The following is a 27,117-nucleotide window of genomic DNA, read 5'->3' as shown; positions in this document are numbered from 1 at the left end:
CCGCGATCGGTGCAAGCACCGACTGTGGTTATTAGCGGTGGGGGTTTTCTGCAATATGCAAAAACCCCCACCTTTGTATGAAGAGGACTCAGCCCGTGAGCCCTCTTCATACATCCCTTATACCTCTGCGCCGTAGAGCTACGGCGCAGAGCGTTAAGGGGTTAAAAAGGTAGACGGCTCACAGGACAAGTTACACTGCATGGAGGGACAAAAGTGTGAGTTGGGTACAAAATGCTCACCTGCAAACTGTGTCCAAGTATTGCTACATAACTCCTTGGTCGATAACTTACCTAGTATTTGGGACCGTGAAGAAGCAGGACTTATTTTCTTGAGACTTTACAATTAATCTTTCTAAAGCTAGATAGTTTTATGTCAGCACCATCAATCTGTAGACAAAGGGATGCAATGGTTGTATGAAGTCATCGAGGCATTGAAATGAGCACTTAAAATCAAGCTCTTCTCACCTCAAAACACCCCCCTCTGCAGTGATATTATGCACCAGTTTGATGTAACCGGTGGCTTTGCATCCATAAACATCAAAATATGTTCATTTTCTCGATAATGCAAATATGCAGGTCCATAAAAGGAACGAAAGGTTGAGCCGTTTCACAAACTTATTTATTAGGCGACAGGTTCCGTTAGTTTTTGTTGTGCTTAAAGGACACCTGTCATCAGGTCTGTGTCACTTGTCCTGTCACTACTACCTGTTGGAGCAGCTCACAAGGATCCCATCACATCCTTTATCTAGTTATTTCATACATTATTCATTGTAAAATCATCTATTTTTTATCATGTAAATGAGGCTGGTCACATGGTCAGAGGCAATGATGTCACTCCTGTTACCCCTCCCCTCTCCTCCCCCTGCTCATGTCTGTGTGTAATGTATAGTAAAGCATGGCTAGTGTGTGTGCTGCATCTGCTGACATGCTGCATCCTCCTAATATACAGGTGAGAGACACAGACATCAGCTACACATGAATCTGACATATTCTGCTCTAACATGGCTGCCTGGAGCGGCTGTATCTCTCCTAAACACACACACATGCACACAGGCTGCAGGGGGCGCCAGCACCAGGAAGCACATCATTATACAGCCTCACACCATTATACAGGCTGTCAGTCATGCACTGGGGTGTGGCTGTACCTCCCACTCATGAATAGAGTGGACAGCTTGAATATGCTAATGCTTCATTGGACATTTCACAGGTCATTTGCATACAGCTTTAGGACCTCATTGCTTAGGTTTACAGGCATGTAGAGGGACAATGAAGGGATAGAGAATGCTCTCTAATGGCAGTTTATGAAAATATATTTAGTTTAGGGGGGTTATTTTGCATGACGGGTTCTCTTTAACTAAAATGGCGAGTAGTGGAAAATTTGAATGTGTGTGAACTGAGCCTAAGAATGGAAGGTGAACAAAAAGTCTTCTGTATGAAAGTTTGCCTTTAGTTATACATCTGACAATGGTTGCTGCACTTCACATTTTGTGTTTGAAAATGGAAGGGAGAACAAACCTGAACTTAGCCTTAGAACTCCTGCACATGCATTTGTGTAATACAAGGGTCACAAAAGTCCTGTGGACACTAGCTGCACCGACCATTCTTCCTCACCTCCCCTTCACACTGATCCATCCCCCCTCAGTTTAGCAAGCTCTCTTCCTGTCATGTGCATTGAGCAGGCAGGGGAATATCTGGAGTCCATTAACCTTGGCAACAGTTTACATTTTAATGCATAGTGATGAGTGAGAAGCAAAAATACAAAGTATACTTTTATTTTCGCATAGTGCATACTGTTACAAAAAGAAATACAGTACATGTGCACAATGTTTAACCAGTGCGCTATATGGATGAAAGGAACAACTCTTCAAGCTCCAAAGTCAGTAGAAAGTCAAATGCTGATGTGCTTTTTTTGTACCTGGAAATAAAACAAGCTTAGATTGGAAGAGGCAAATAAGAATGTGCAAGGAAGAACAAAAGTTATTAAAGTCATTAAGCAAACTGGACTGTATTAAAACCATAAACACTTCTCATACTTTGATCTGAAGAAACAGAGCTGTCATTCTGGGAGAGAAGAGTCACAAACACCAGACATGAGTCAGAAAAGCAAATTTGCATGTCAGAAAAACTTCTGTAATTAAGCTACAGACCCTCACTGGCAGCTAATAAGTGATATGGGGAGGTCTTGTAACCCTTTATCAGCAGGCGTGGTTAGAGAGTCTGGTTAAAACCGGTAATTACTCACCGGTAATTGTGTTTCCTTGAACCACGACAGCACCCAACCAGAGAGAGGGATCCGCCCCCAGGGAGAGGAAACCCAGATCTTTTTAAGCGTGGCCCGTCCTTCCTCCTTCAGTGGATTACAGAGACTGTATGGGACTCAATGTTTGATTATTTCCGACCATCGGACACCTCCATACGTATATATATGTGAACCCCCCACCAAGGTTATGTTAAGCACCCTGTGCCACATACACCCACCGAAACAAAGATGTGAGGGGAAAATTAAAATAAAGGGTGGGAATACCCTGGGTGCTGTCGTGGTTCAAGGAAACAATTACCGGTGAGTAATTACCGGTTTCCCCCTCTCACCACGACAGCACCCAACCAGAGAGAATAACATAGAAAGTTAGGGAGGGATCACCGAAGATAACACTCTTCGCCCAAATGTCAATTCATGTGCACCCGCCACATCCAGTCTATAGTGCCTATAAAAAGTGTGCGGAGAAGACCAGGTGGCAGCCTGGCAGATCTGACCTACTGACACCTCCTTAAACTCTGCCCAAGAGGAGGAAACTGCCCTGGTGGAGTGTGCCTTCAACCCTTCTGGTACAGGTAGCATTGCTGCCTCGTAAGCTGAACTAATGGCAAGCTTAATCCATCTAGAAATAGTTTTAGCTGAGGCCTTCTTCCCCTTGTTCCTCCCTCCAAAAAGAACAAATAGGCTATCTGCTTTCCTCCATTCTTCAGCCCTGGCTAAGTAAATCTCGATAGCTCTTCTGACATCTAATTTACTAAACTCTCTCTCCTTATCCGTAGAGGGATTATTACAAAAGGAAGGAAGCCTGATTTCTTGTGACCTGTGAAATCTTGAAGCTACCTTAGGCAAAAAGGCCGGGTCTGTTGTAAGAACAACCCTATCCTCAAAAAACCTTGTAAAAGGAGCTCTACAGGATAGTGCAGAAATTTCTCCTACCCTACGGGCTGAAGTAATTGCCACTAGGAAAACTACCTTCAATGTTAACCATTTTGGGGGGCAGGATTCTAATGGCTCAAATGGTTCCTTAAGCAAATAATTCAGGAGCAAAGTGAGGTCCCAAGGAGGAACTGTAGTATGCTTAAAGGGAATCATCCGAGATGCAGCTTTTATAAATCTGGCTATCCAAGGATGAGAAGCTAAGGAAGAGTCAAACAGGGCGCTAAGGGCTGACACCTGGACTTTAAGGGTAGCTGGCTTCAACCCCTTGTCTAACCCAGCCTGTAAAAAATCTAGAATTCTGGCTATGTTCGGGCGATCTAGATTTATCTGATTCGGACTACAGAAATCCGAAAAGACCCTCCAAATCTTAAAATAAATCCTAGAGGTAACTACTTTCCTGCTTCCCTGTAGGGTTGTAATTACCTTATCAGATAGGCCTTTTTTCCTCAGGATGCACCTTTCAAATTCCAGGCCGTCAGATGGAGGTTTGCTATTTGTGGGTGGAATACTGGACCCTGGGAGAGAAGATCCTGCCTCTCCGGGAGGATCCAAGGATCTGACACTGAGAGTTCCCTCAGTATTGAGAACCAAGCTCTCTTGGGCCAGAAGGGTGCTATCAGGATAACCCTGGCCTGATCTTCCCTTATCTTCTTCAGGACTTTCGGAAGGCGTCCAGGGTCACAGGATAATCTTTCGGGTTTAGAGAACAGAAACGATTGACCCGCTTGTTCTTCCTGGTGGCAAATAGGTCTATCTGCGGCCGACCCCACAGTCTCGATATCATGTGGAAGACATCCTGGTGGAGGGACCATTCTCCTTGTCTCAGGTGATGACGGCTCAGAAAATCTGCTTCTAGATTTTCTTTCCCCTTTATGTGTACTGCCGAGAGTGATCTTAAGTTGATCTCTGCTAATCTGAAGATTTGGTTCGCCATATCTATCAGAAATTTGCTCCTGGTTCCTCCCAGGCGATTTAAAAAAGCCACTGCTGTCATGTTGTCTGACATGATCTTCAAGTCCTTCCCCTGAATCTCCGGCAAGGATTGCTTCATCGCCTCTAGGACAGCTCTCAACTCTCTGTAGTTGGAGGACATTCCCTGAGCCTCTTTTGCCCAGGTTCCCTGGAATAGGAGGTCTTTTACTTGGGCACCCCATCCCCAGGTACTTGCATCCGTTATCAAGGACAGTGGTCTCTCCTCCTTCCAAGATCTTCCTCTCTGGAAGGTTTCCCCCTTTGTCCACCACTCCAAGGAATTCAATACCTCCTGTGAAAGAGGAATTTTTTGGTCTAAGGTGGCCTGATCCCCATCCCAGGCATTCAGCATGTATAGCTGCAGAGGTCGTGCATGGAACATTGCCCAAGGCACCGCCGGTATGGCTGCTGTGAGGAGACCCAGAACCTTCATTACATCCCTTATTGAAGGAGAACTGTTCCTGCATAAGCTCTTTACTGAAGCTGTTAATTTCTGTATCCTTTCGGGGGGTAGGAAAGATCTTTGGATCATGGAATCTAACTGAATCCCCAGGAATATTTTTACTCTGGAAGGTGTAAGGGAAGATTTCTTCCAATTCACCAACCATCCCAGACGGTGAAGGGTCTCCAGAACCATCTTTATCTGATCTGCTAGATCCTCTGATGATCTTCCTACCAGCAGGAAATCGTCGAGATATGGTACAAAAATCCCCTGATGTTTCCTGATGTACGCTGCCACCTCTGATATCAACTTTGTGAATACCCTTGGAGCTATGGCTATTCCAAAGGGCATGGCTGTGAACTGGAGGTGAGAGAGGATGCCATCCAGTACCACTGCCACTCAGATATTTTTGGTGATCCGGATGAATGGGGACGTGGTAATATGCGTCCGCCAAGTCTATAGAAGCCATGTAGCAGTTGTGAAAAAGCAAATTTATCGTTGACTTTATGGACTCCATCTTGAATCTTTCTACTTGTAGATATTGATTCAGAGGTTTTAGGTTTATTATAGTCCGAAGGGAACCATCCGGCTTTTTTACGAAGAATAGGGTTGAGTAGAACCCCTCCCCTTGTTCCTGAAGTGGAACTCTTCTGAGTACTTTCTTCTGAAGTAAGGACTTTACTTCTGATACTAAAGCTTGTTGGGTCTCCAGACCCGCCACAGATGTTATCCTGAAGCGCTGTGGGGGAAAAGACAGAAAAGGTAATTTTAGGCCGTCCTGGATTATTCCCAGGATCCAGCGGCTCCCTGAGATCTTCTCCCATTCCTCCCTGAACAGGGAGAGTCTTCCCCCCACAGGTCCTCTGGCGTCATTGTTGATTAGGACGTTTGTTGGGGTCTGAAGGGCGCGAGAACATGAAACCCTTATTTCTTCTGGAAGGTCTCCATGTATCCTTCTTGTCTCCAGATCTTTGAGGTGACTTGAATCTTCTTGGGGGGCGAAAAAACTTCCCTGGCGGTTTTGTATTAGGAAAACCTTTTTTCCCATCCGCCGCTTTCTCCAGGATCTTATCCAATGTGGATCCAAAAAGGAATTCCCCTTCACAAGGAATATTACATAGGTGACTTTTCGATGACAAGTCTCCTGACCAGTTCTTGAGCCACAGGGCTCTCCTGGCTGAATTAGACAATGCTGCTGACCTTGCTGATAATCTAAGAGCATCTACCGATGCGTCCGCTAGGAAGGCTGAGGCCTTTTGTGCCGTGGTGACCTCCGTAACCAGCTGAGATCTTGGAACACCCGACTTGATCTTCTCTTCCAGCTGGGTAAGCCACATAAACAGTGATCTAGACACACAAGTAGCCGCGATGTTTGGCTTGAATGTTCCTGCTGACGCTTCCCAGGAACGTCTCAGAAAAGTGTCAGCTTTCTTATCCATAGGGTCTTTTAAAACCCCAGAATCCTCCACTGGAAGAGCCACTTTCCTAGAGACTTTGGATATAGCCACATCCACCTTGGGCGCTCTGTCCCAAGTCTCCGTATCTTTCCCTGCGAAGGGATATTTTCTCTTCATGGCCCTTGGGAAAAAAACTTTCTTTTCCGATTTCTTCCATTCTGCTCTGATAAGGGAGGAAATGTTATTATGGATAGGAAAGACTCTTTTTCCGCTCCCCTAATCCCTGGAACATAATGTCTGTAACTGAGCGTTCCTCCTTCTCGTCCTCTAGCTCCATAGTATCCCTGACCAGCTTTATCAAATGCTCCATATCTTCTGCTGGGAACAAGGGTCTACCCGATCTATCTTCTTCCTCAGAGCCTGACGATAGATCCTCTGGGCTAGAGCTTGAGTTGTCTGATACTCTAGAGGTGCCGGGGGAACTCTGAGATCTAAGGGATTTTTTCATCCCTTGCATCGAACTACGCACTTCCTGTTGGATAAAGGCACGCATTGATTCAAACAGAGACGACTGCTCCTGATCTACCATACGCTGTATACATTGATCACAGTTAGGTTTCGGATGCGAGTCCGGCAGGTCATCTCCACAAATCCTACAAACACGATTAAGCTGATTATTCAGGTCCTCTGACCAAGAAACAGCAGCAGACAAGCTGGATGCAAATCCTGTAGCCGGCTGCCGGTGTGGAATACACACAGGACTCCTGTGCGGGACCAGAATTTCAAATCTCCCGCCTGGTGATGTCATCAGGGTGCGCGCTATCATTTTCCTTGCCCCACTTCCTGTCTCCACAGGAAGTGGGGCAGATGCCATCTTGGTTTTTCGGCCTGCACCAAACGAAGCGTGCGATCCCCCGGCCTCAACACCGGATGTTCCCTCCACACCTGCAGACTGTCGCTGCGACCCGCAGCTTCCATCGCACCACCCCGCCGCGTCTTCTACACCCTCTGGTAAGCGCTTGGCGGGGGACATGCACGGCCACCACGGGGTACCTGGGACTCCCATTCCCCCTTTCGCCACGCAACGGAGCCTCACTGAGGCTCCCTGGATCCCTGTCAGGGACAGGAAAACCACTGAAGGAGGAAGGACGGGCCACGCTTAAAAAGATCTGGGTTTCCTGTCCCTGGGGGCGGATCCCTCTCTCTGGTTGGGTGCTGTCGTGGTGAGAGGGGGAAAACCTGGTGACAGGTCCTCTTAATCTGGCGCCTGGGGAAGCAAAAGGGCATGATCAACCTGTCCACCTAAGACCCCCAAAGAATTGCAATTTTTAGATGGCGACTCATCTAAATAGATTCCAAGATTCCCTGGACAGCCCCACTGCTTGTGATGGACAGCTCCCTGGACAGCCTTTTATCACTATGAGGTGTAAAACAACGTTGTATGTCTTAATTTTTCTTGGCTGATATCTTGCCCTGCAGGCATCCTATACACTTGGTTGCAATTCCAACTTTTTCCTCATAATACCCTGCACTCAAATACTATGCATGATGAGTTTAGTGGTAATAGTTTAGGGGTATGTAATTGCATCCTGTTGTAGTGAAGCCACCTCTTCGCTGTTGACATGGTTACTGCAGAGGCCAATTATTATGGGCATTGGTAAAGCTTAAATATGGAATAATCCACATTTTCCTTTGATGTATAAATTCACATGGGGACTTATACCTGTGACCACTAGTGAGTAGGCCATAACCTATGGTTGAACTGTCGGGAGGATGTAGAGTGTCTCTTCTCCCCCTCCATTAATTTTACAAGGCAGTCTGTATGATCACTGCTTGTGTTATATTGCCCTGGAACGGAACGGTGTTAATATAAGAGATGATATATACAGGCAGTCCCCGGGTTACATACAAGATAAGAACAAACCTCCAGTACCCAAGTTGAATTTGTATGCAAGTCAAAACTGTACATTTTATAATTGTAGATCCAGACAAAAAAAGGTTTTTGCCCCAGTGACAATTGGGAGTTCAAACATTTTTTGCTGTAATGGGACCAAGAATCCTCAATAAAGCTTCATTAGACACATTAGACAGCCGATCATTGCAGTCTAGTAAAGCATTCAGAAAGCTTCACCAGAGGTCAGAGGGGTCCATCTCTTACTAGGGGTCGTCGGTAAGTCGGGTGTTTTTAAGTAGGGGACTGCCTATATAGCAGAATTCTTTCTCTCACAATTTAGATCTTATCGCCATAAAACTATTCAAAAAAGATTATCCCATTTGCAAAAGGCAATGGGTTTTTAGGGACAATCCATTTCAGAGAGAGAACTATACTACAATGACTGTTAAACCACAACAGGAAGGCAAGGAGCTGATCCATGGGCATCGATGCCCACAGCTGCACACAATGCCTTCATTACATAGAAATAATTCAAAGACATACTGTCTAGCAGCTGAACAGTTGTGCCAGGAATGAAAGTTAATACAGTGCTGGAAAAAAGACTGCGACTCCCTTCCTTTGCACTGTGTGGGATCAAGCCAACAAATAGCCTTTGTGCATGAACCCTGATGATTGGAATCATGGCATGGCAGGTTCATTTAAAAGTAATTTTCCTCAGTGTAACATCCCCTATCCACAAGATCATAGGACAGGTGGTATTGGGTGGGCGGTCCAAATAATTGGCAGATCCCTCACTATTGGCTTGCCCTGTGAATCACATTGGACTTCTCCATGGGTCTGGAGTAAATGTGATTTATGGAAAAATCACTACAAGCCAGCAATATCTTTAGCAGTCTGCAGGAGCTCATGTAGACCTCTTGTGCAGCCAAAATGGCATGATATTTCTGGATTACAACCTGAATGTCCACCCATCTATTTCATAGGTTAAAATTTATAGATCATGTTTAAAAGCAAATCAGTTACATCACTGAATCTGACCTGTGTGTTAATGTGCGAAAACGCATCTGTCCATCTTCAGGACCTTATCCACCATCTAGTCACCAAATAACAATTTCTGCACTTGTCCAGAAAAGGCAATTGAAGAATGTAGAAATCTCTCAAATTAGCCTATTAAAAAAAAATAAGTTCACAAAAAATTAAACTACAAAATAGAAAGTAAAATTGTGTTTGTACAAAACCAATAAAAATAAAAAAGCTCTGATACTTTGGGCCCAACACATCAATATGGGACACAAGTGATAATATTTCCTTGCACCACGAAATTACTATTCAGACCCAACAATAACCAGAGCTGTATCCTATGTTGCTACAATATTTTTACTGCTCTCATGAACAAACAAAACGAAAACATAAGATGTCAAAACTATTTGAAGTATAAATGAACCCCACAGACATAACTTTGTATTTTTGCCAAACATGTTGTAAACAGTTTTATTTTGAGGATATAAATATAGGGGGAAATGTACACAGAATACAATTGATATCCTTGGGAAGATCTGCATCAGTGCCATCCGGAGCAGGTTTCTAAGCCCAAGTAGGTGGAAGTTCTAATTCTTTGTGGAGGCATCTGCTAGTGATGTAAATTTGTAGATAACTAAATATTTAAAAGAGAACCTGTCACCAGGAAACCCTAAAAACAACACACAGTACCTATTTGATGTTTTTCTACACGTTGCACTGATGCCAATATCCAGCTCTCTGCCTCTGTTCCAGTCATGAAGGCAGAGAGCTGCAGTATACAGTGAGCCTATCCCACTTCTCACCCACACTGTTGATTTCTCTTCACATAGCAAGAGTATGATCACAGCCCCCAACATTGAGGAGGGCTTTAGGACCTTGCCGGAACACAGATCCACTGTCTCCTCACCTGCTCCCCCAACCTCAGAAGGGGTAGCTTGACTATACTGCTGCTCACCAACTCCATGACTGGAACAGAGGAAATCAATAAACGTTTATCACAAGAATGCCGGCTCTAATCCCATGGATAACGGCATCAGTGGAAAATGTATAAAGACATCTAGAAGGTAGTGTGTGATTCACGTGGCTTCCCATTGACAGGTACTGTTTAAAGTCAACATCCTCTATGGCAGGATGCCGGTTATTTTGTCAAGTTACAGGAGCAGAACAATTAAAATACTGACTATAATAGGGTTGATGGACTTTAATTAGATAAATGAGACCAATGAGTTTTCAATGCAGACAAGAGGTATAATGAAGTATACAACATTTGTATTGTACTTACCTGTAAATCAAACTGTTCACATATTTCCAACACCTGGAAAGCAAACAGAAAAGTCAGTTTTGACATTTTATAATTTTTTAAGCTTTCAAAGTTTAAAATAAATAGAAGTGACAAAGCAAAATAAAAAAGTAAACTTGTAGGAACGGGGTGTGAAGTTTTATGGGATCGGTTTTTGTTTTTTTAGTTGCTTTATATAACTGAGCAGATTTATTATTAAAAAGGTAGCCGGCTCTAGGCATTAATGGCAACTTGGAAACCTTTTTACAGCAACTTACATTAGGTGTAAATTGTTAAGATTGTTTTATGGCTTTTAAAGCTTTTTGATCATTTTTGTAGATAATGTTAAATCTGCTATCAGTTTACATGGATATTAACATGAAATATTTACATAGCCTGTACACAATAACCAGAAAACCTAGATATTTTGTATCTGTTCCTTTCATCTTTCTAGGTAGTTTCTCAATTATAATGCACAGGAGTTTGGATTTGATACATTACGTGTGGAGAGCAGTATTAGGGAATTCTGTTACCTGGTTTGCGGAGCCTGTTTTACACATCCTGAGTCTCTTGCAGGATTTTTCTTTTCTTTAATAAGGTTAAGGAACCTTGGCATTTGTACGATGTCCACAGCCCATGGGAACTGTCCAGTCTTTTTCCATTAGACTACAAATAACAAGTTTATTTGGACCCTCTTATTTTGTGTGTGTATGTACAAGGCTTACACCATGCAGCCAAACATCAACCCTGCCATAGGAATTGACACTCCTAGGAAGGATAGAATGTACCTCAAATTATGTGGGAAAACCATTTATGTGTATAACCTTCAAAAAGCACATTGCATTTTTTTTTATATTGTATTTGAAGTTCTGTTTGAATGTTACATCAAGGCAAGGTTTTTCACCATCATAAAGGCAGTGCATTACAAGTGCACAGCCATACTAAGGGTCTGAAGCCATAAGAAAAAATTTGTTAAATGGGACACAGCAAATGCACATGTTGGATTCATGGGAAACACATGCTGTTCACTGCCTTGCCTACTCATAGATGATAACTGCATAATGACCATATGATATGGCAGCCATTATTCAGCAGCTGGAGAAAACATATGTGCATTTGTTGCATTCCTTATGGCTTGAAAAACATTTTTATACATATGGCATCAGACTTCTTATGGTATCCCCCTTTTAACTGTTGCACCATTTTGAAAAAGGGGTTCAGCAGCCAATCCATTTTTATTTAAAATTCTACTGCCCTTCCAGATCCCCTGCCAGTCTGTTTCAAAATGCCTCTTCACAAACTCATAGCTTAGAGTTTCCAGTGTTTAAAGGGACCATGGAACATTGTAAGAAAATTGCTGGAATTTGACATCTAAATCGATTGGCCAGACAACCCCCAAGGGCACCACATTTTAAGTGATTGAAACTAAGCTTTTTACATTCTAAAAGTTCAGAATTATTTTGCATTTGTACCAAAACTTTTGTAACATTATAAATTGCATTAGCCAAAGCTATGGGATTTTAAAAGTTGGTGTGCAAAAAGACAACAAGGTCTTCCTGGAAAATAGCTATTTTTTAAGGTTTTAGCAGAAGATTACCACTGGGATCCAGTCTTTTTTTTAAGTGATCACTAAAACTAAGAACAAGGTTAGTATATTGTCAAGCATTGGACATTTGCAATATTGATAAAGTAGGCTTTTCAAAATGTAGTTAGGAAATTATTACGGACGATATAGAAAGTGCACAAGAGAGATTTTTGCAAAGAAACTAGAACGCGAAAACTGGATTAATTTAGTTTATTCAAATGGCATATGCACCAGCAGCTTGTTCAGTGATGAGCCAAGTACAGCTCACCTTATGAATGCAATTGCCATGCTAGGCTAGGCTATTAGTTGGCCCAAATAAACAGCAATTTCTAAAACCACAGAGGCTAGACCAAAGAGTATTACATTGAAAATGTACAATTTACATTGTACAGATCGCCACTTGGCTCTGACCACAAAAACCATTTTATTTGAAGAACTGAACTTGTATATTTTTCCCCTATTTTTAATAGCATGGATAATGCACTTCACAGTGCTACTACATTCATAAACTCCAACAACGCTATTAAAGTGAAAATGGTCTACGTGGCCGCCTTGACATATAATTGGAAGCCATAATACTGTACAAACAGCCTAAACTTTGTAGACCAAGGTTCAAAGTTTGATTCATTTTTGAATATTAGAACTTTATTCCGCGAATTCCACAGTATAAGTTTTAAATGCCCATTATAAGCTCTAAAAATCAGAACTTGTTTGTTACAAAAAATAATTAAATCTTGTGAATCCACGACTAAATATTCTATGTATTGTGATTTTTTCACAGAATGAAACAACTGTTGAAATATTATAATCTGTTGAAGTCAGATCTTAACTTGGAGGCAAGGAACTATTCGACTTTAAAACACATAATGAAAACACTACTTGGAGCTTACAAGGCTAGTTTACATTGTCAATGCTATAAAGCATAGTATTTTGTATTATACACTTACACCCTATTTGAATACAAGTGAAGACGACACTAACACAAGATTTGTCCATAAGATTTAATAACATAAATTGGTTTATAATTACAAAGTCAACTGCTTGTTTTTTTTTGTTTTTTTTTTTAGAAAACAGCAAACAATATAACAGCTAGTTACGGTTTAGCTCAAATAAAAAAAAATGGAATATTGAAATGCAGCTTAGTTCAGGACAGAGTCTACGCTAACACTACACTTATTTATTAGAAACCTTCAAACAGTCACTTAGCATACTATTTAACGCATTTTACAGGAAAAGCATTTTCGGTTTTAAAGGGTTTTTTTTTTCTTTTCTGTTTTGTTAACAACGAAAATAAAAATGGGTCTAAATATATCCTGAAATGGATATTTTATTTTTACCAATTTTAAAAGCATTCCTATGAGGGAAATGTCAAGTTGGGTTAAGAGATTATGGTTGGAGCAGGAAAGCAGTCACAAAGCACAGAGAATTTACTTGTGTTGTGGGATAAGGAACAGAAGTCCTTGGACACAAGATATCAGTAATAATTGACGAGTTGCAGTCTTAGAAGCGTCTGTATGGATGGTCTCTGTAGGTACTGCCTTTAGCGGCTGATGGAACTTTCAAGGAGGGCCTAGATCCATTCCAATTGTCTTGTCCTATAAAAAAAAAACAAAAATGGTGTAAGATTTTAATCCAGGACAAAAAAAAATAATCAAACTGTATATAAACAAGCCGAAATGCAATATCCATGGAGGACAGTTTTTTAATGCATAGGTATGAATCTATTAACTGTTACAGACTTACCATAACTTTCATAGGATTCTGGGCCCTCTCCATGCCCATAGTCATAATATTCTGTATCTCTAAACAGAAAAGGACAATTGAGATTTATTCCTTCGTGCACTTCAAGTCTTGAAGCATTAGCACAAAAGCACCATCTAGCTGGCATTATCATACTACTCTACTATAGCAATAAAATTGACTTACTATTGCCACCCAGCCATTTCAAAATATGTACATGGATGTTAAACTAAGTATTAGTGGAATTGTGACAAGTGTCCGCATACAATAAGCTTACCCTGGGCTCTGACTGTAGTAACTCTCATATGCCTCATAGCTTTGCTCTGCATAAGCATCATCATAGCCCTGCAAAAGAAAATGCCATGTTTTGAACAGTGCAAAATATTGCATCCAAAAATGTAAGTGAATAGAGACTAAACCTAAAATGACCTTTGCACCGATATGTGACACTATAGAATTAATGCGCAATAGTAATCAGAGGCCACAGAGTATTTTACTTACATAGTCATCATAGGCTTCAGGTGCAGGTGGTGGCAGAGAAATCCTTTGAATTGAAGCAGCCCGAGCCCTAGCAGAAGGTGCTCCCCTAGCCGAAGCTGTTGGCGCAACACTTCGGCTGACACTGGCACCCCGTGAAATTGCTCCTCTTCCTGGGGCTCCCCTTGGAACTAGAGGACGTATAGGACCGGCTCTGCCCCTTTAAAGATAAATAACACACTTCATTACAATTCAGTATATAAAACATGTTTTTAAATCTTTGATTGCATCAATTGGACAAGTCTAAAATATATATGCTTTTATTCTAAGTACTTAACCATGTATGTACAAGCACTGCTAAACTCCATAAACATGCAGCCACTATTTAGGCTGCTTACAAATGATTTCAAATGACACCCTGTCAACCAGATAAGTCTCCAACCCTCTGTATATTTTGTTTAGGCTCTACCTCCTGGCCTCCAAGAGACAACTTTGTACTGGTGGCACCTAGATTCACAATTCTGATGTCACATGGCAAAAAAAAAAAAAAAAAAATCTTTCACATGATAAACAGGATCATGATTCAAGGTGCTAGTGAACCGGAGATATAAACAAATAGAAATTTGGGTGGGCAATCACACTCCTGGCTCACTTTCAAGGGTAATATATTTGAGTATGGCACCTGGAAACAATCCTAATATAAGAAAAGACTTTCAAATGACAAGAATTTGGGATTCCATGTGCCACCAAAAGTTATAGCCCCCCCCCCCCTGCAACTTTTTAGCTGGCATAGAGCAAAGGGAAGGTGGAGATGCAGAGAAGGAGATGCCAACTGATAAAGTAGATGGATTTTATCTGTTAAATTTTGAAATGGGCTAAACTTATTTTCATTTTAACTCGATCCAGACCGACCACTGACAAAAGACAGTGGGAACAGGTTTTCACTGCTTCTGCCTTCTCCTTTTGTCACTCAATAGCGCTGAAACAGCAGGAGGTTTCATTTTTGTGCTGCTGATAATGTGGCACATAAATTATACCCATCTAAAAGTGACCATGTTACACAATTTGTTTGGTTCAAGGGTATATTATTTGGGTTACAGAGTTGTGACAGGGCATGTTTGAACCTGGAATTTTCGTGTAATAAAAAAATTAATGAAGGTGACACCCTATTTGCACATGCCCCGTGCAGGGAGGACATTTATAAACTTCATGACAATTGCAAACATCAAAGGCTCCTGAACCCTTACCCCTAAAAACACAATTTTGTTGTCATTTAACAGAATCCACCCTTTAATATGATATCTGGATTGTGTATAGATGCTTCACAAAACCAGAAATATCCACCATTAAAGTTGTACTAAAACATATAAGAAACCTGTCTTTGCAATTTTGCATTCAAAGGGATATTCCCACAATCTTTGTTTAAAAGATTTTATTAATGCCATTTTTGGATACTTTTGGGTACACTTTTACATTTAAATGGAGTGATTTTTTTTTTTTAGTTTAAAGGGGTTGTCCGAGAGGAATGAAAAAAAAACAAACAAAAAAAAAACCCATTAAGATCTACTTACCTTCCGGTGCCCTCCGGTTTCCTGCGCTGCTGTCGCTCCGGTCACCATGTCAATAAACATGGCCGCCGGAGAAGCGCAGAAGCCCGGAGGAGAGCGTCAGCAGCGCGGGACACCAGTAGGTAAGTAGATCTTTATTTTTTTAAGCAGCCCCCTCTGTCCACCTTTAGTCTTTTTCATTTCTCTCGGACAACCCCTTTAACCAATTAATGATGTCATTTTAATTGTTTGAACACTTCATTAATTTACTGAATTCCTTGTATTCCAATGTATTAATCCTCAGCAGTAATGGGCAGCCCCATGGACTTTTGCAATACTTTTGGTTGCCATACCCAACATCAGCATCTTCAGTGATCCTCAACTGAAGGTCAACGGACCTAGCTGTGTTAAAGGAAATCTTCAATTTACTTTTATGCATGGAGAACCAAACATACCTTGAAAATGCTGATGAAGAAACATTTTGAACCAATTGGTTTTGCTCAAAAAACAAAATTATAAAGGTCCTTAGGAAATCTTCTCACAGCCATTCACAGGGGAGTCAGCACATGACATTGGAAGTTACTATATAATCTTTTTCTGTAAAACCAATTTTTTATACAAACACTCTTTGGCAGTGTATGTGCTATGCTTTGTGGGGACAAGGTGCTTAAAATGGGTCTTTACCGGTTTCCCCAAGTTGTGCTGAAAACGGCAAACACTGCATCCCAGAGGGGGGCCTGTACACATTTTTTGTGGAAACACCTGGCACCCAGAGAATTTTTCTCTGACAAAAACAATTTTTGTAGTCACCACACTATTCATGCAATCAATGTCAATTTTTGTTCTGTTTGATGGAATTAACAAGAAGTCTGCTCCAGCTCGGGAGCCCCATATGACAGTAAAGAGCCAAAAACAACGTAGTTTCAACACCATTGTTTATAGAATTAGTGGTGAAAAACCAAAACCTACAGCAAGCCATGCATTACCTTGCTGGTGGAGCAGCTGTGGGTGGTAGTCCTCCTCTTCCACGAACTGGTCCTCCTCTTCCTCCACGGGATGACTCTGGCGGGGCTCCATTCAAATATGTCAACTCCAAGAATTGCTCCTGACAAATATCATCCATCATATCCTGTGAGCAAACGTGAACATATACATGGGGTTTTGACAATTAAAATACGGTACTTTTAAGAAAAAGGACAAAATAAGCAAGCATGTCCAGATCCGATCTCATCTTTATTAACTGCTCCACTGTGGGCAATTTGGAAATCAGATGGTGGCATTGCCAGCTTCACGTACTTGTGTTGGGAGATAACAACTCTCCCAAACAGAAGTGTTGAAGAAAGGATTGTTTGAGTAAATGTGTCCTGTATACTTAAAATGTACCCATCATAAGTGTTCAGAAACCACCTTATTTCAGTTCTATAATAATTTGGACTAATGCATTGCAATAAAATGTGTTCATTGAACAGGGCATAAGATCGACCAAGAACACAACATGGCTCTTCTGTTATATAACTGAGGTCTGTCACACAGCATGAGAATAAAAACAAACTGTAGTTTATATTGAAACTGTATATACACCAAAAGAAGAGTTAATATAAAGAAAAGAATCCCATTTGGAGTTCAACTTCACTCAGGTGTCAATTTTACCGCATTTTGAATTGTATTTCCACTTCCCAGTACAAGGGATGGAATATAAAATAACTTTACTAGGAAGTACAATTTTGTTACACAGAAAATAAGCCCTCATGCAGCTCTGTCCACAAAAAAAATAAAAAACTTTTTGAAAGTAAAAAGGAAAGAGCCCATCAGGGACAAGGGGTTAAAATTCCCCCTATACCACATGATAAAAGTTTTAAATGATGGGATTAAGGTTTGTGGTAGCTGAGACCCCGTTCACATGTGGCCTTTTGATCACGTCTGGAAACGCAATCCAAAGGCTCCACTCGTAATCACACATTTTGGTAACATTGCGTTTCTAACACGTTAACTGAACGCGAAGGAAAAAAAAATCTCTTACATCAACATAGGATCGCAAGTGGAGCCATTGGAATGCGGTTTTTAAAACGCAACCAAAAAGCATGTGTGACCTTGGCCTCAGGGGCCCTACAAACACATCATGGCACCTTAAAACTATCCTGCCCTACAAAAGCTCAATGGCTCCTTCCCTTCTGCACTTCGCCATGTGCCCTGACAGCGGGTTACATCCACATATGGGGTGTATTCAACTCAAAAAAATTCCCAATATATTTCTAGATGCATTTTCTACTTTTATTCAGTTTGTGGGCAAATTTTGCAGCTAAATGAATGTATAAATGATAAATATTGGGAATTCCAAATCAAACCTCTATTTTGTTTAAATTTCTGTAAAATATATAAAGGGTTAACAAGCTTCCTACCTGCTGTTTTGAATAGTTTTAGGGGTGAAGTTAATAGAACAGTGTGACATGTGGCAGGTTTCTATTAACAGAACTTCCAAAACCCATATAGAAATTAAACGGTCCCTAAATAATTGATTCTAGAATTTTGACATGCTTAATACATTGCATATTACACACAACGCAAATTTACATACCGGTACCAAGAACTTCTTGACTTCCTCCATAGCATGTGCCATACGGGTATATGCCTCGCAAGGTGGGCCAAAAACTTCAATGAACACATGAAGGTCCATGTTTAAGTGACCATATTTTGGGTCTCCCCCCTTTCGCAGTTCTTCCTCCTTAAAAGCAATCACAGTGGTATGTATTATTTGTGTCGAACTTTAGACCAATGCAGAACAGAACCAATAATTATTTCATTTATATAGCGCACAGATTACGCAGAGCTGCACAGAGCTTGCCAAATCGGTCCCTGTCCCCATTAGGGCTCACAATCTAATCATCCGACCAGTATGGGAGGAAACTGGAGGAAACCCACGAAAACAAAAAGAGAACATAAACTCTTAGATGTTAAACAGTTCTCTGCAGTGTCTAATGCTAGATGATTAATTTGGTGCAGTACAAGACTGGCGAGTAGCACCTAGTTTTGCTTGATTTCTGCTTTACAATAAAGAATTTTTGTACAGGTTATTTTCTGGCACAGCCATGCCACTTTTAATCAAACCACCAGTTTTCGTCAAGGAAAACTGCCCAAAAATGGTCTAAAACTGTCAAGTGGCGCACTGCATTTTAGGCCAAATTACTCAAGTATTCAAACAGGCTGGGGCAACCATAACACCAATAATCTCATACCTTAGCCTTATCCCTCATTGATCCTTTCCCCAACACAGATATTTTTGCTCCAGTCTCTTCCTGCAGCCTCTTGATGGTATTTCCTTGTGGACCCAAGATCTTGCCAACAAAGTTAAACTGGGAACAGAAATAAGACAATATAGACAAGTATAAAAATGTGAAACTAGCTGGCCAACAGCTAGAATAGAGCTATATAGAATAGAGCAGCTTCAAAGCACACAAAGTAGTCAGATGAATAAAAGCAGGCACTCCACAGATAAAATATGGGGTAAAGGAATTAAGATGAAATACTGTTCATTTATCCCCTTGCTACATTCTGTAATGTGAAAGCTTGTAGAAAGTGTAATAGATAACCATGTTTCCGATAATCCTCTTTAACAACCCTGCATGAATTTTACATTTTAATTACTTTGTGAACACAAACCAAACAAACATACTATACTTGTTTTGTGGGAAACAAGTTGTGCTTATTTGTGATGTCCACTTGGGTTGCCTACAACTTTGATAGAAATGTTATTAACAATTTCTGGAGTAAATCAAAACCGTGTAGGTTCTATGCCAATAGCGGCTCACTTTCAGATTTCTGCACAATGTGGCCAAGTTGCTCAATTCAGGGTCATTTCTACATGTTCCAGCAAACGGTGGATGAATCGATTACAAAAAACGATTAATTCCCCAGGGTTTCTCACCCCCAAAAGAGTACACAGGAGTGTTACATACAGAACCAGTGGGCTACAATAGACTAAGACTAGCTAAAGGAGGTATCTAAATAGGAACAACATTTGTGAAACACTTTTAATCCTCTACTTGTAACAAATATAAGTAACCAGATTACTCACTCTAGGATACAGTTTGACTGGTATCAAGATGCGCTCCTTCAGTTTCATGTTCTTGTGAGAAAAGAGGTCTAAATAAGTGTCTTCTTCCTCCTTTTTTGGTTCACCTCCTTTCTTTAATCTCTCAATTTCTGCAATAAAAGTAAAAGGATCAAATTAAATCGAGCATGTGAGTAGTTCATTCATGCAAAACTACAGAGAAAATTGTTCAAATTTGTACTCCCTACGCACAATGTAGGCTGACAATATACAGAGCCCATTTAAAGTACCTCTCCCATCAGTTTACCTCGCACGCACAAGATTTTTACATTCCTTGAGCTGTCAGCTTGTGAGATTTGAAAAGTGCTAGTGACTTCACCAGGTCTCAGAACGCATCACTGGCCTGGGGTGCGAATGAAATTTATTTTGGTGGAGCCTGATGGTGCTCTGCAGAGCCCACAGGATAATTTGCATATTATATAAAAGGATTTTTCTCAGAAATGCAGCCATACTAAGTTATAAGAAATGAAGCCTGGTGAATGAGAGTACAGGACAGGGAGGCAAGTAATCATCTACCATCAGGTAATCTACTGGTTGATTTCATTTAATCTAGAAATTGCATTAGGCCTCAAACACATAAGCAGCGTATTTCTGCATTACATTTTTGCTGGATTTTAAGATTGAGTTATGAAACAAGATTTCTTTCAGGGGATGCTGGATTACCTATAGGAAAAGGACTTTATTGCACAACAAACCATATGCTCGCCCGGCCATGACTCAGTCACATCAATTTTTAGAGCAAAACAAAAAGAAACACCACAACCCTCAGGGTATTCTATATACAGAACAAAGCTAACATTTCACCTGCAGGATTAATTATGTAAGGAACAAAGCCAAACATTGGTAAAGCAAACGTGACATAAGAAAAACAGTCAATACTACTAACATGTTCTTTTGCAATATTTGCATATAACAATTAATCCCATCTAGGAGAAACAGAAAAAAAACCTAAGTGTTGCATCACCACCCCAAACACACTACAACGTGATAACTTTCTAGCCTCTGGGATTACATTTTGAAATTCTTCACTATCGCATGCCAACCTATCACAGCATTCTCTATGAGCACAGCAGTCCATGCCTTAGGGCAGTGATGGCGAACCTATGGCACAGGTGCCAGAGGCGGCACTTGGAGCCCTTTCTGTGGGCACCCAGGCTGTTGCCCCAGGGAAAAGTTCGCCAGAAAGGACTTGAGTCTTCCTGCAGTCCCAAACAACTTGCTCTTTTAAGGTGACACTTCCTTGACTGATTGGAACTGCAGGAAGATTGAGAAGGTGTGAACGGGGATGGCTTATCTTTAGAGGTCCCCTTGCTGGCCCCACGATTCTTCCTCTATAGAGAGATCCTGGAGAGTAACTACAATAATGTCTGAATTTGCCCTCCTGCTTTCAGTTGTATCAGTGTCCTCAGGTGGCCAAACGATTGAATGTTGTGGATGAACAGGGAGCAATAAGTTACTGTATAAATTGTCATGTTGGCACTTGATGGTAAATAAGTGGGTTTTGGTTGTAGTTTGGGCACCGGGTCTCTGAAAGGTTTGCCATCCCTGCCTTAGGGAGATGTCACACATTGGGGGACATTTACTTAAAGTGTCAGTGTCTGCACTGGCTTTGTTACCGACCTGCTCTCGGAAAGAAGACACACATTTAATATTGTAGAGCTGTGCAGAGACATTTCTGTCCCCGAGCCCATTTTCTGTCCCCGAGCCCATTTTCTGTCCCTGGGACCAAAATCTGTCCCAAGCACCAGAAATGTGTCCAACAGTCCCTGCTAGACCAGTTTTCTTTTGGTCTACTTTCCGCCAGTTTACAGCGCCCAAAAATGGCTGTGACACATTAATTCTGTCTGAGTTTCCACTCCGCCAAAGCCACGCCCCTTTTCGGAGAAGAGTCGGAGCAGACGGAAAAAGTCATTTTTTCTGTCCCCGACAGCTAATAAATAGGTAGGAGAGCAGAACATGTGGTGAGAGCGCCACAAAACTGGCGGAAACGCCATAGTAAATGTCCCCCATTGTGTTTATAGACCGTTTTAAAGCATGCATTTTCAGTCTTAAAAAATGAATGCGATTTTGAGCAGAAACACACTGGTTTATGGCACAAATAGTGGTAAATTTGGCGTGTTTTTCAGGTTTTGTTTTTACGGCGTTCACCGAGCGGGTCCAATAATGTTTCTGAGTTATTGTGCGGATTGTTACGGATGCGGCGATACCAAATATGTGAGGTTTTTTGGCGATTTTGTTTTTTTCACTTTATTGCATGTGTATAGGGAATATTTGTGTATAGGGGACTTTAACATTAATTATTTTTATTAAAAATTTTTTATTAACTTTTACAGGTTAGCTTGAACAAGTGATCCACTGATATATTTAAACTGTAACTGTAACACACTGAGCATGCTGCGCCGATTCTTCTCAAATGCCCCTTGCACGCCGCGGTCAGCGCGACCGCGGCGTGTCAGCGCAACCGCGGCGTGTCAGGGGTTAACACCCGCGATCGGAGAAATCTCCGATCGCGGGTGTTAGAGGGAGGTGTCGGTTACAATATATAGCGCTCACCTGCAGCTTCTGGCGCCGGCTCCGTTCAGGACGTAATAGTACTGCAGTTTGCGGGAACGCACCTCCCGCGATGCAGTACTATTACGTCAAATGTCAGGAAGGGGTTAAGACTGCACTATCTGCAAGGTACAGGCTTTTCCCCCCTACACTGTCATTATGACAGTAGCAATAATAAATACAAATATATTCAGAGAGAAAATGAAGTTCAGGATTCCTCAACTTATCCAAATCAAGATGGAATTTGCTATGATGTTGAACATCAGCAGAGTAAATCTATTACGTATACACTGAAATTCTGATCAGCCATGAAGGCAGACCACACATGCTTGGAGACAAAGAACAGCAGCCCTAGAGGAGGGGGGGGGGGGGGTTCATGGAGTCGCTAGATTTTCACACACAGAACAAAGTGGTGCTGTGTGCAAAGCTTCAAAATGCACATCAGAAATGCAGACTACTAGGAGCCAAATTAACCTTTAAATGCACCACAGAGCACATCATGAACATAGATCAGGTATATAAAGACAAAAAATACAGCCGATTATCCAGGCAACTCAAGTGTTTACAAGACATCCCTTCCTTAATGAGGACATCTAAACATTTATCAAGAGGTCATTGATAAATCCATGCAGGATGGCACCGAACACATGAGTCTACATTTATAAATCACAAAATCCAATTGTAAAAAAAAAAATCATCAAAAGCTGTTTTGTGCTGTAACATTCGGCAACCACAGTTTGGCACATGTGCTTGTCCACTAGAACACTTGTGCAGATCCAACATTAAGCCTAGAGGGCCACAAAATGCATGTCCTTTTCAACTGATCATATTCTTTCTTGATTATGATTAAATAGTAGTTTATGCAAGTCTTATGGAAAATTATTTTGCATAAAGATTTAGGTTGCTCTGTGACAAACACTGTGTGGCCCTATGGACCTGGGCTTTGTTCACACCAAACACACTGCTGGTTCTGTCCTGATATTACTTATAACCATTATAATTAATAAAAACATGATGGAAGAGTCATCCACATACTTTACGCTTTGGAGTACAGAAAACCTTCAGTTCCGCTTCAGTTAGGCTAATCTAGAATGAACATGCGTAACAGAAGTAGCAGTAAAGTGACCAGGGCCAAATACAATGCTCCCAACGATTTGACCATGGGTAGTACCAATTTCTACATCTATCATGGGTGGAAGGATGGTCAGCAGCCAGTAAAATCACCAACCACTAAATTTAATAAGACCATTTAAAGGCCATCTACCAGCATGATGAAGGATTGTACAACACTATCCTACCCCCTCTGACGGGATTCACTCTTAAAAAAACTTTAGAAATTATGCAAATGAGTCTGAGGGGCTGCAGGCTCCGTTAACCTATGGAGCCTGGAGCCCCTCAGGCTCATCTGCATAATTATAAAAGCTTTTTAGTATAAACAAAAAACCCACAGGGATCAAGAAGCATAAAGAATCAAATCCATGAGAGGGGCACACACCAGTACGTCAGTGGGCTTTGTTTACAATCCGTCATCCTGGGGTTAGAAGTCCTTTAATGATCACCCTAATGCTTTGACCTCAAGCCTTTGAGCTAAATCCCAACTTTGCTCAGTGGAGGAGTTTATTAAAACCGGCGAATAAACCAGTGTGGTGTCCAACTCCAGTCATATTCTGTGCCACAATTGTGCTGGATGATGCATCTGGTGCAGTAGGAACCTGGAATGGGATTTTAGATCAGCTATTAGGTGGTCTAGTTTAGCACAGAATTTTTTGTCGCCCGAGACACCATGCCCCTTTTCTGGGCGCGTCTGAACACTGTCTGAAAATCGTCTAAAACCCCTGAATAAAGATGGCACTCTGCATTTCAGACAAATTGTAGAATTCTGTCAGACGGGTTGATTTATGTTCCCGAAGTGTATGTCAGCCATAACTCCCAGCATCACCATGGACTATATCCAGTAACATGAAGGATATACACATTGTGAAATTTACACGCAGTAATTGCACAAGCATTAGGACCCAGACAAAAACACCCGTTTTGCCATGTTTCATGCCAGTGCTCAGCCTTGGAAAATCTGTCTGTTGCAGATTTTATTTTTTTTGTCCTGCCATCTACATGCAAGATTGTAATCTATCCCATTCACCATAACATACATCCTTACGATGGCCATACTCTTAGGAGATTTACCATACTATGGCATATGATAAAGTCCTGCGACAGATACGTCAAGGCTTAAACTACATGGCCTTGTTGAACTGGCAGACAAAACAGACCTAGCGCAGTTACGTAAAAAAAATGCGACAAATCAGTGGTGAATGTTTGCAGGTTTATAGAAAAGTCCTACTGCACCCCTTCATGCCAAAATGGTGTGGAGACTGCGTAATCACACAACTTATCTCATTTTATTGCAAAGTGCAAGAATTTTAGATTATTTCAATGCTTATACACCAGAAAACTGGTGTAGAAGCAAGGATAGATCTCTCCTCATGCACCATAGCCAGCTCTCCATCCACTATGGATCAAATTCGGATTGATTTGCATTTTGGAGTAGAGCACTAACTTCTTTTTGGTTTTCTTTGCATTCTGTGGCCAATTGGGAGCGGGCCTTGTTAGTTGCTCCTCTGTTTATTTCCCTTAGTATGAACATCGAAGCTACTAGATTTGATTCATGCACCATAGCCATAGTGTGCATGAGCCTTTAAAGTGTTATGTTCCAATTCTGACAACAGGATTGGTCTAGGGGAGAGATTTAGATTGCATTTTTATATGAACATGGACTATTTAGAATGGATCATCAATCCCCATGGTGGCTGTGAGGAAACAATTTCCAAGATGTGGTCTGGGGAAGGCATATCTGCTGATCATATCGTTTTATACCTAATACACAAGACATTACTGCCAACCCACACATATGTGTGTTGGATTTGCTGGACAACGTGCTTCCAAAAATACACTGATGGGATTTCATGGCCTGCATGCGCACCACTTCGATTATGTGGTTTGGGGAAGGGAGCTAATCAGGGGTTTTTTTTTGTATTTTTGTGCCAAGTTGAGAAAATGGAAAAACACTGTTCATTAAAAAAAACCCAATTGGAAAAAAAAAAAAAAAAAAAAAAAAAAACATGGCCAATGAAAGACACACTTGTCCTTTTCCATGACCAGCATTTGTATGGTATTCACATTTAAAATGCCCAATCATGTTATTCTCTCATCCGCTAGCTGTGTGGTCTCTGACAACATTACTGAAGCTATTGTTCTGTTATGTAATTGACAATATGAAATATAAAATTAATAGGGGGGGGGGGGGCTACCACAGTCCACATAGATTGCAGTGTGCACAGAGCAGATAGACCATTAATCAAGTAAACATTTTGGAAAGACAGCATCACATAAACTTAATACATTTGAGATTTTCATGGCAACAGATACCAGGTGCAATGTCTTTCAATGGGAGGTAATGGCTATTCTGCAACTGGATTGGGGCACATCTTACCATGTTATTTTGCAGGCCATTGTACCGCTGTGGATACAAGGCCGAGATTTAGGGTGATGCCACACGTAGCGTTTTGGGTGCTTTTTTAGTCCGTTTTTTCCCAATAGATTAAGGCTACATTCACACTAACGTATGGGGGACGTATATACGGCCGATATACGCCCCCCATAGGCAGCAATGGGCGCACAGCACCCTACCCGAGAAAAAGATAGGACCCGTCCTATCTTTTCCCGTAATACGGCGCCGTGCGCCATAGGTTGCTATGGAGAGGGGCGGGGGTGAGCTGCGCTCACCTCCTCCTCCCCCCGTACACTGCCGTTGCCCGCTACGATACGGGCGGGCAACGGCAGTGTGAATGTAGCCTAACAGGTTGTAAGCAGCCAAACACATAGTAAACGGCCAAAAAAGAACTGAAAACAGATGTTTAAAAACGGACCAAAAGGGTCATGTGTGGCATCAACCTTAGGCTTCAGATGGACACCCTCGCAGGATATGATCTTAGAGGGGTTACATAAAGCAGTGCTAAGCTTTTACAGCTTGGGGGAGGGGGCACGTGGGTGAATAACGCATAACGTAACGCGGTATTACGTTTATTGCCCAGCAGAATCAGGCGCCCCCTAAAGGAGAGGTGGGTGTAGAAGAAAAGCAGAGAACACAACCCGGGCTTCTAAGTGCGCCATAGTCTAATACCGAGGAGCCATAACGCCTTCCGCGCCGGCAAGGCCCGAGCCCACCCCATTCTCCTCACAATGCGCTGCATCTACCATACACACGCCTCATCCTCCCTAGTAACCACGTAAAACATTTTCCCGCCCACTCTTAATTCATCGAGCACAACCCTAATTAATACATCACCCCGCCACATTTGCAACCACTACTAACCGCTGGACAGGAGGCTCATAGCGTGTGTGAAGGACGGATCTAGGCTGTCCTTCTCCGCCATCAGCTCGGGCAAATACTTGGTTTCGGACTCCATTGTTCTTTAGCAACTGACTACACGCAACTGCACCCGAATCTGCTCCTGTGTCCACACGATTGAAACCTTCCCAATGGATAAAAGCAACGAGGGTGACCCGCCCAACGGAAGTGACGTCAGGGCACGCCTAGAATGGGGATAGGAGGATTTATTACTATTCACGGACAGTGCGCTCGCCTTCTCAATCGCATATAGACGCCATTTTACAGGAGACCTCTGCGCCTGCTTATTGTGTATGGTGTATGTATTTGGTCTCCTGTCTCTGCAGGCGGCATTAAGGACATTTCCTAACAATGAATACTACATGTCGTTACTCCCTAGCACTGAATACAAACCATCTACTTCCGGCCCTGCAGATGGACGCTGCTAGAACAACAGACCACGTGGTAAAGCTTTGTTTGAGGTGAAGACCACCGTTGCAGCAGAGAAGGGTCTTGTCCCAAAA

At 41.8% G+C, this 27,117-nt stretch overlaps 1 protein-coding gene and 1 long non-coding RNA gene across 4 annotated transcripts in view; one reads left to right on the top strand and one right to left on the bottom strand.

Annotated features, from left to right (window-relative positions):
* LOC140118544 (uncharacterized) overlaps positions 1-12,949 on the top strand; it is a 47,990-nt gene extending 35,041 nt beyond the window's left edge. The window contains exon 3 of the long non-coding RNA XR_011853212.1: positions 12,566-12,949. This is a non-coding gene — a long non-coding RNA (uncharacterized lncRNA). The remainder of the gene's footprint in view (positions 1-12,565) is intronic.
* KHDRBS1 (KH RNA binding domain containing, signal transduction associated 1) lies at positions 1,756-26,817 on the bottom strand. Of its 3 annotated transcripts, XR_011853211.1 has the most exons (12): positions 26,579-26,817; positions 19,621-19,748; positions 18,782-18,898; positions 18,124-18,270; positions 16,535-16,677; positions 14,026-14,221; positions 13,802-13,869; positions 13,528-13,586; positions 13,216-13,379; positions 10,203-10,235; positions 8,939-9,067; positions 1,756-1,914 (listed from the first exon to the last, which is right to left on the bottom strand). XR_011853211.1 is itself a non-coding variant. In XM_072136596.1 (9 exons), exons 1-9 carry the CDS (start codon positions 26,670-26,672, stop codon positions 13,285-13,287), a joined length of 1,047 nt encoding a protein of 348 aa, XP_071992697.1. In that variant the 5' UTR covers positions 26,673-26,817; the 3' UTR covers positions 12,974-13,284. The 3 variants fall into 3 exon arrangements, 2 of the variants coding, with proteins under 2 accessions (XP_071992697.1, XP_071992698.1); XM_072136596.1 differs by lacking the exons at positions 1,756-1,914; positions 8,939-9,067; positions 10,203-10,235 and having other exon boundaries at positions 12,974-13,379; XM_072136597.1 differs by lacking the exons at positions 1,756-1,914; positions 8,939-9,067; positions 10,203-10,235 and having other exon boundaries at positions 12,974-13,379; positions 16,535-16,653.
* Positions 26,818-27,117: the final 300 nt, after the last annotated feature.

Source organism: Engystomops pustulosus, chromosome 2 (genome assembly GCF_040894005.1).
Source record: "Engystomops pustulosus chromosome 2, aEngPut4.maternal, whole genome shotgun sequence".
NCBI lineage: Eukaryota > Metazoa > Chordata > Amphibia > Anura > Leptodactylidae > Engystomops > Engystomops pustulosus.
The sequence above is the reverse complement of the archived record's forward strand: the minus strand, read 5'-3'. Positions and strand labels throughout refer to the sequence as shown.

What these genes read in the sequence shown, in the direction of transcription:
- KHDRBS1 (XM_072136596.1), bottom strand. Translation starts at nt 26,672, where the DNA reads ATGGAGTCCGAAACCAAGTATTTGCCCGAGCTGATGGCGGAGAAGGAC. An exon ending in TCAAGAAGTTCTTGGTACCG is followed by an intron (nt 16,678 to 18,123) that starts GTATGTAAATTT and finishes GTTTGCTCACAG; the next exon opens with GATATGATGGATGATATTTG. An exon ending in CTGAAGCCTATGATGACTAT is followed by an intron (nt 13,870 to 14,025) that starts GTAAGTAAAATA and finishes TTTCTTTTGCAG; the next exon opens with GGCTATGATGATGCTTATGC.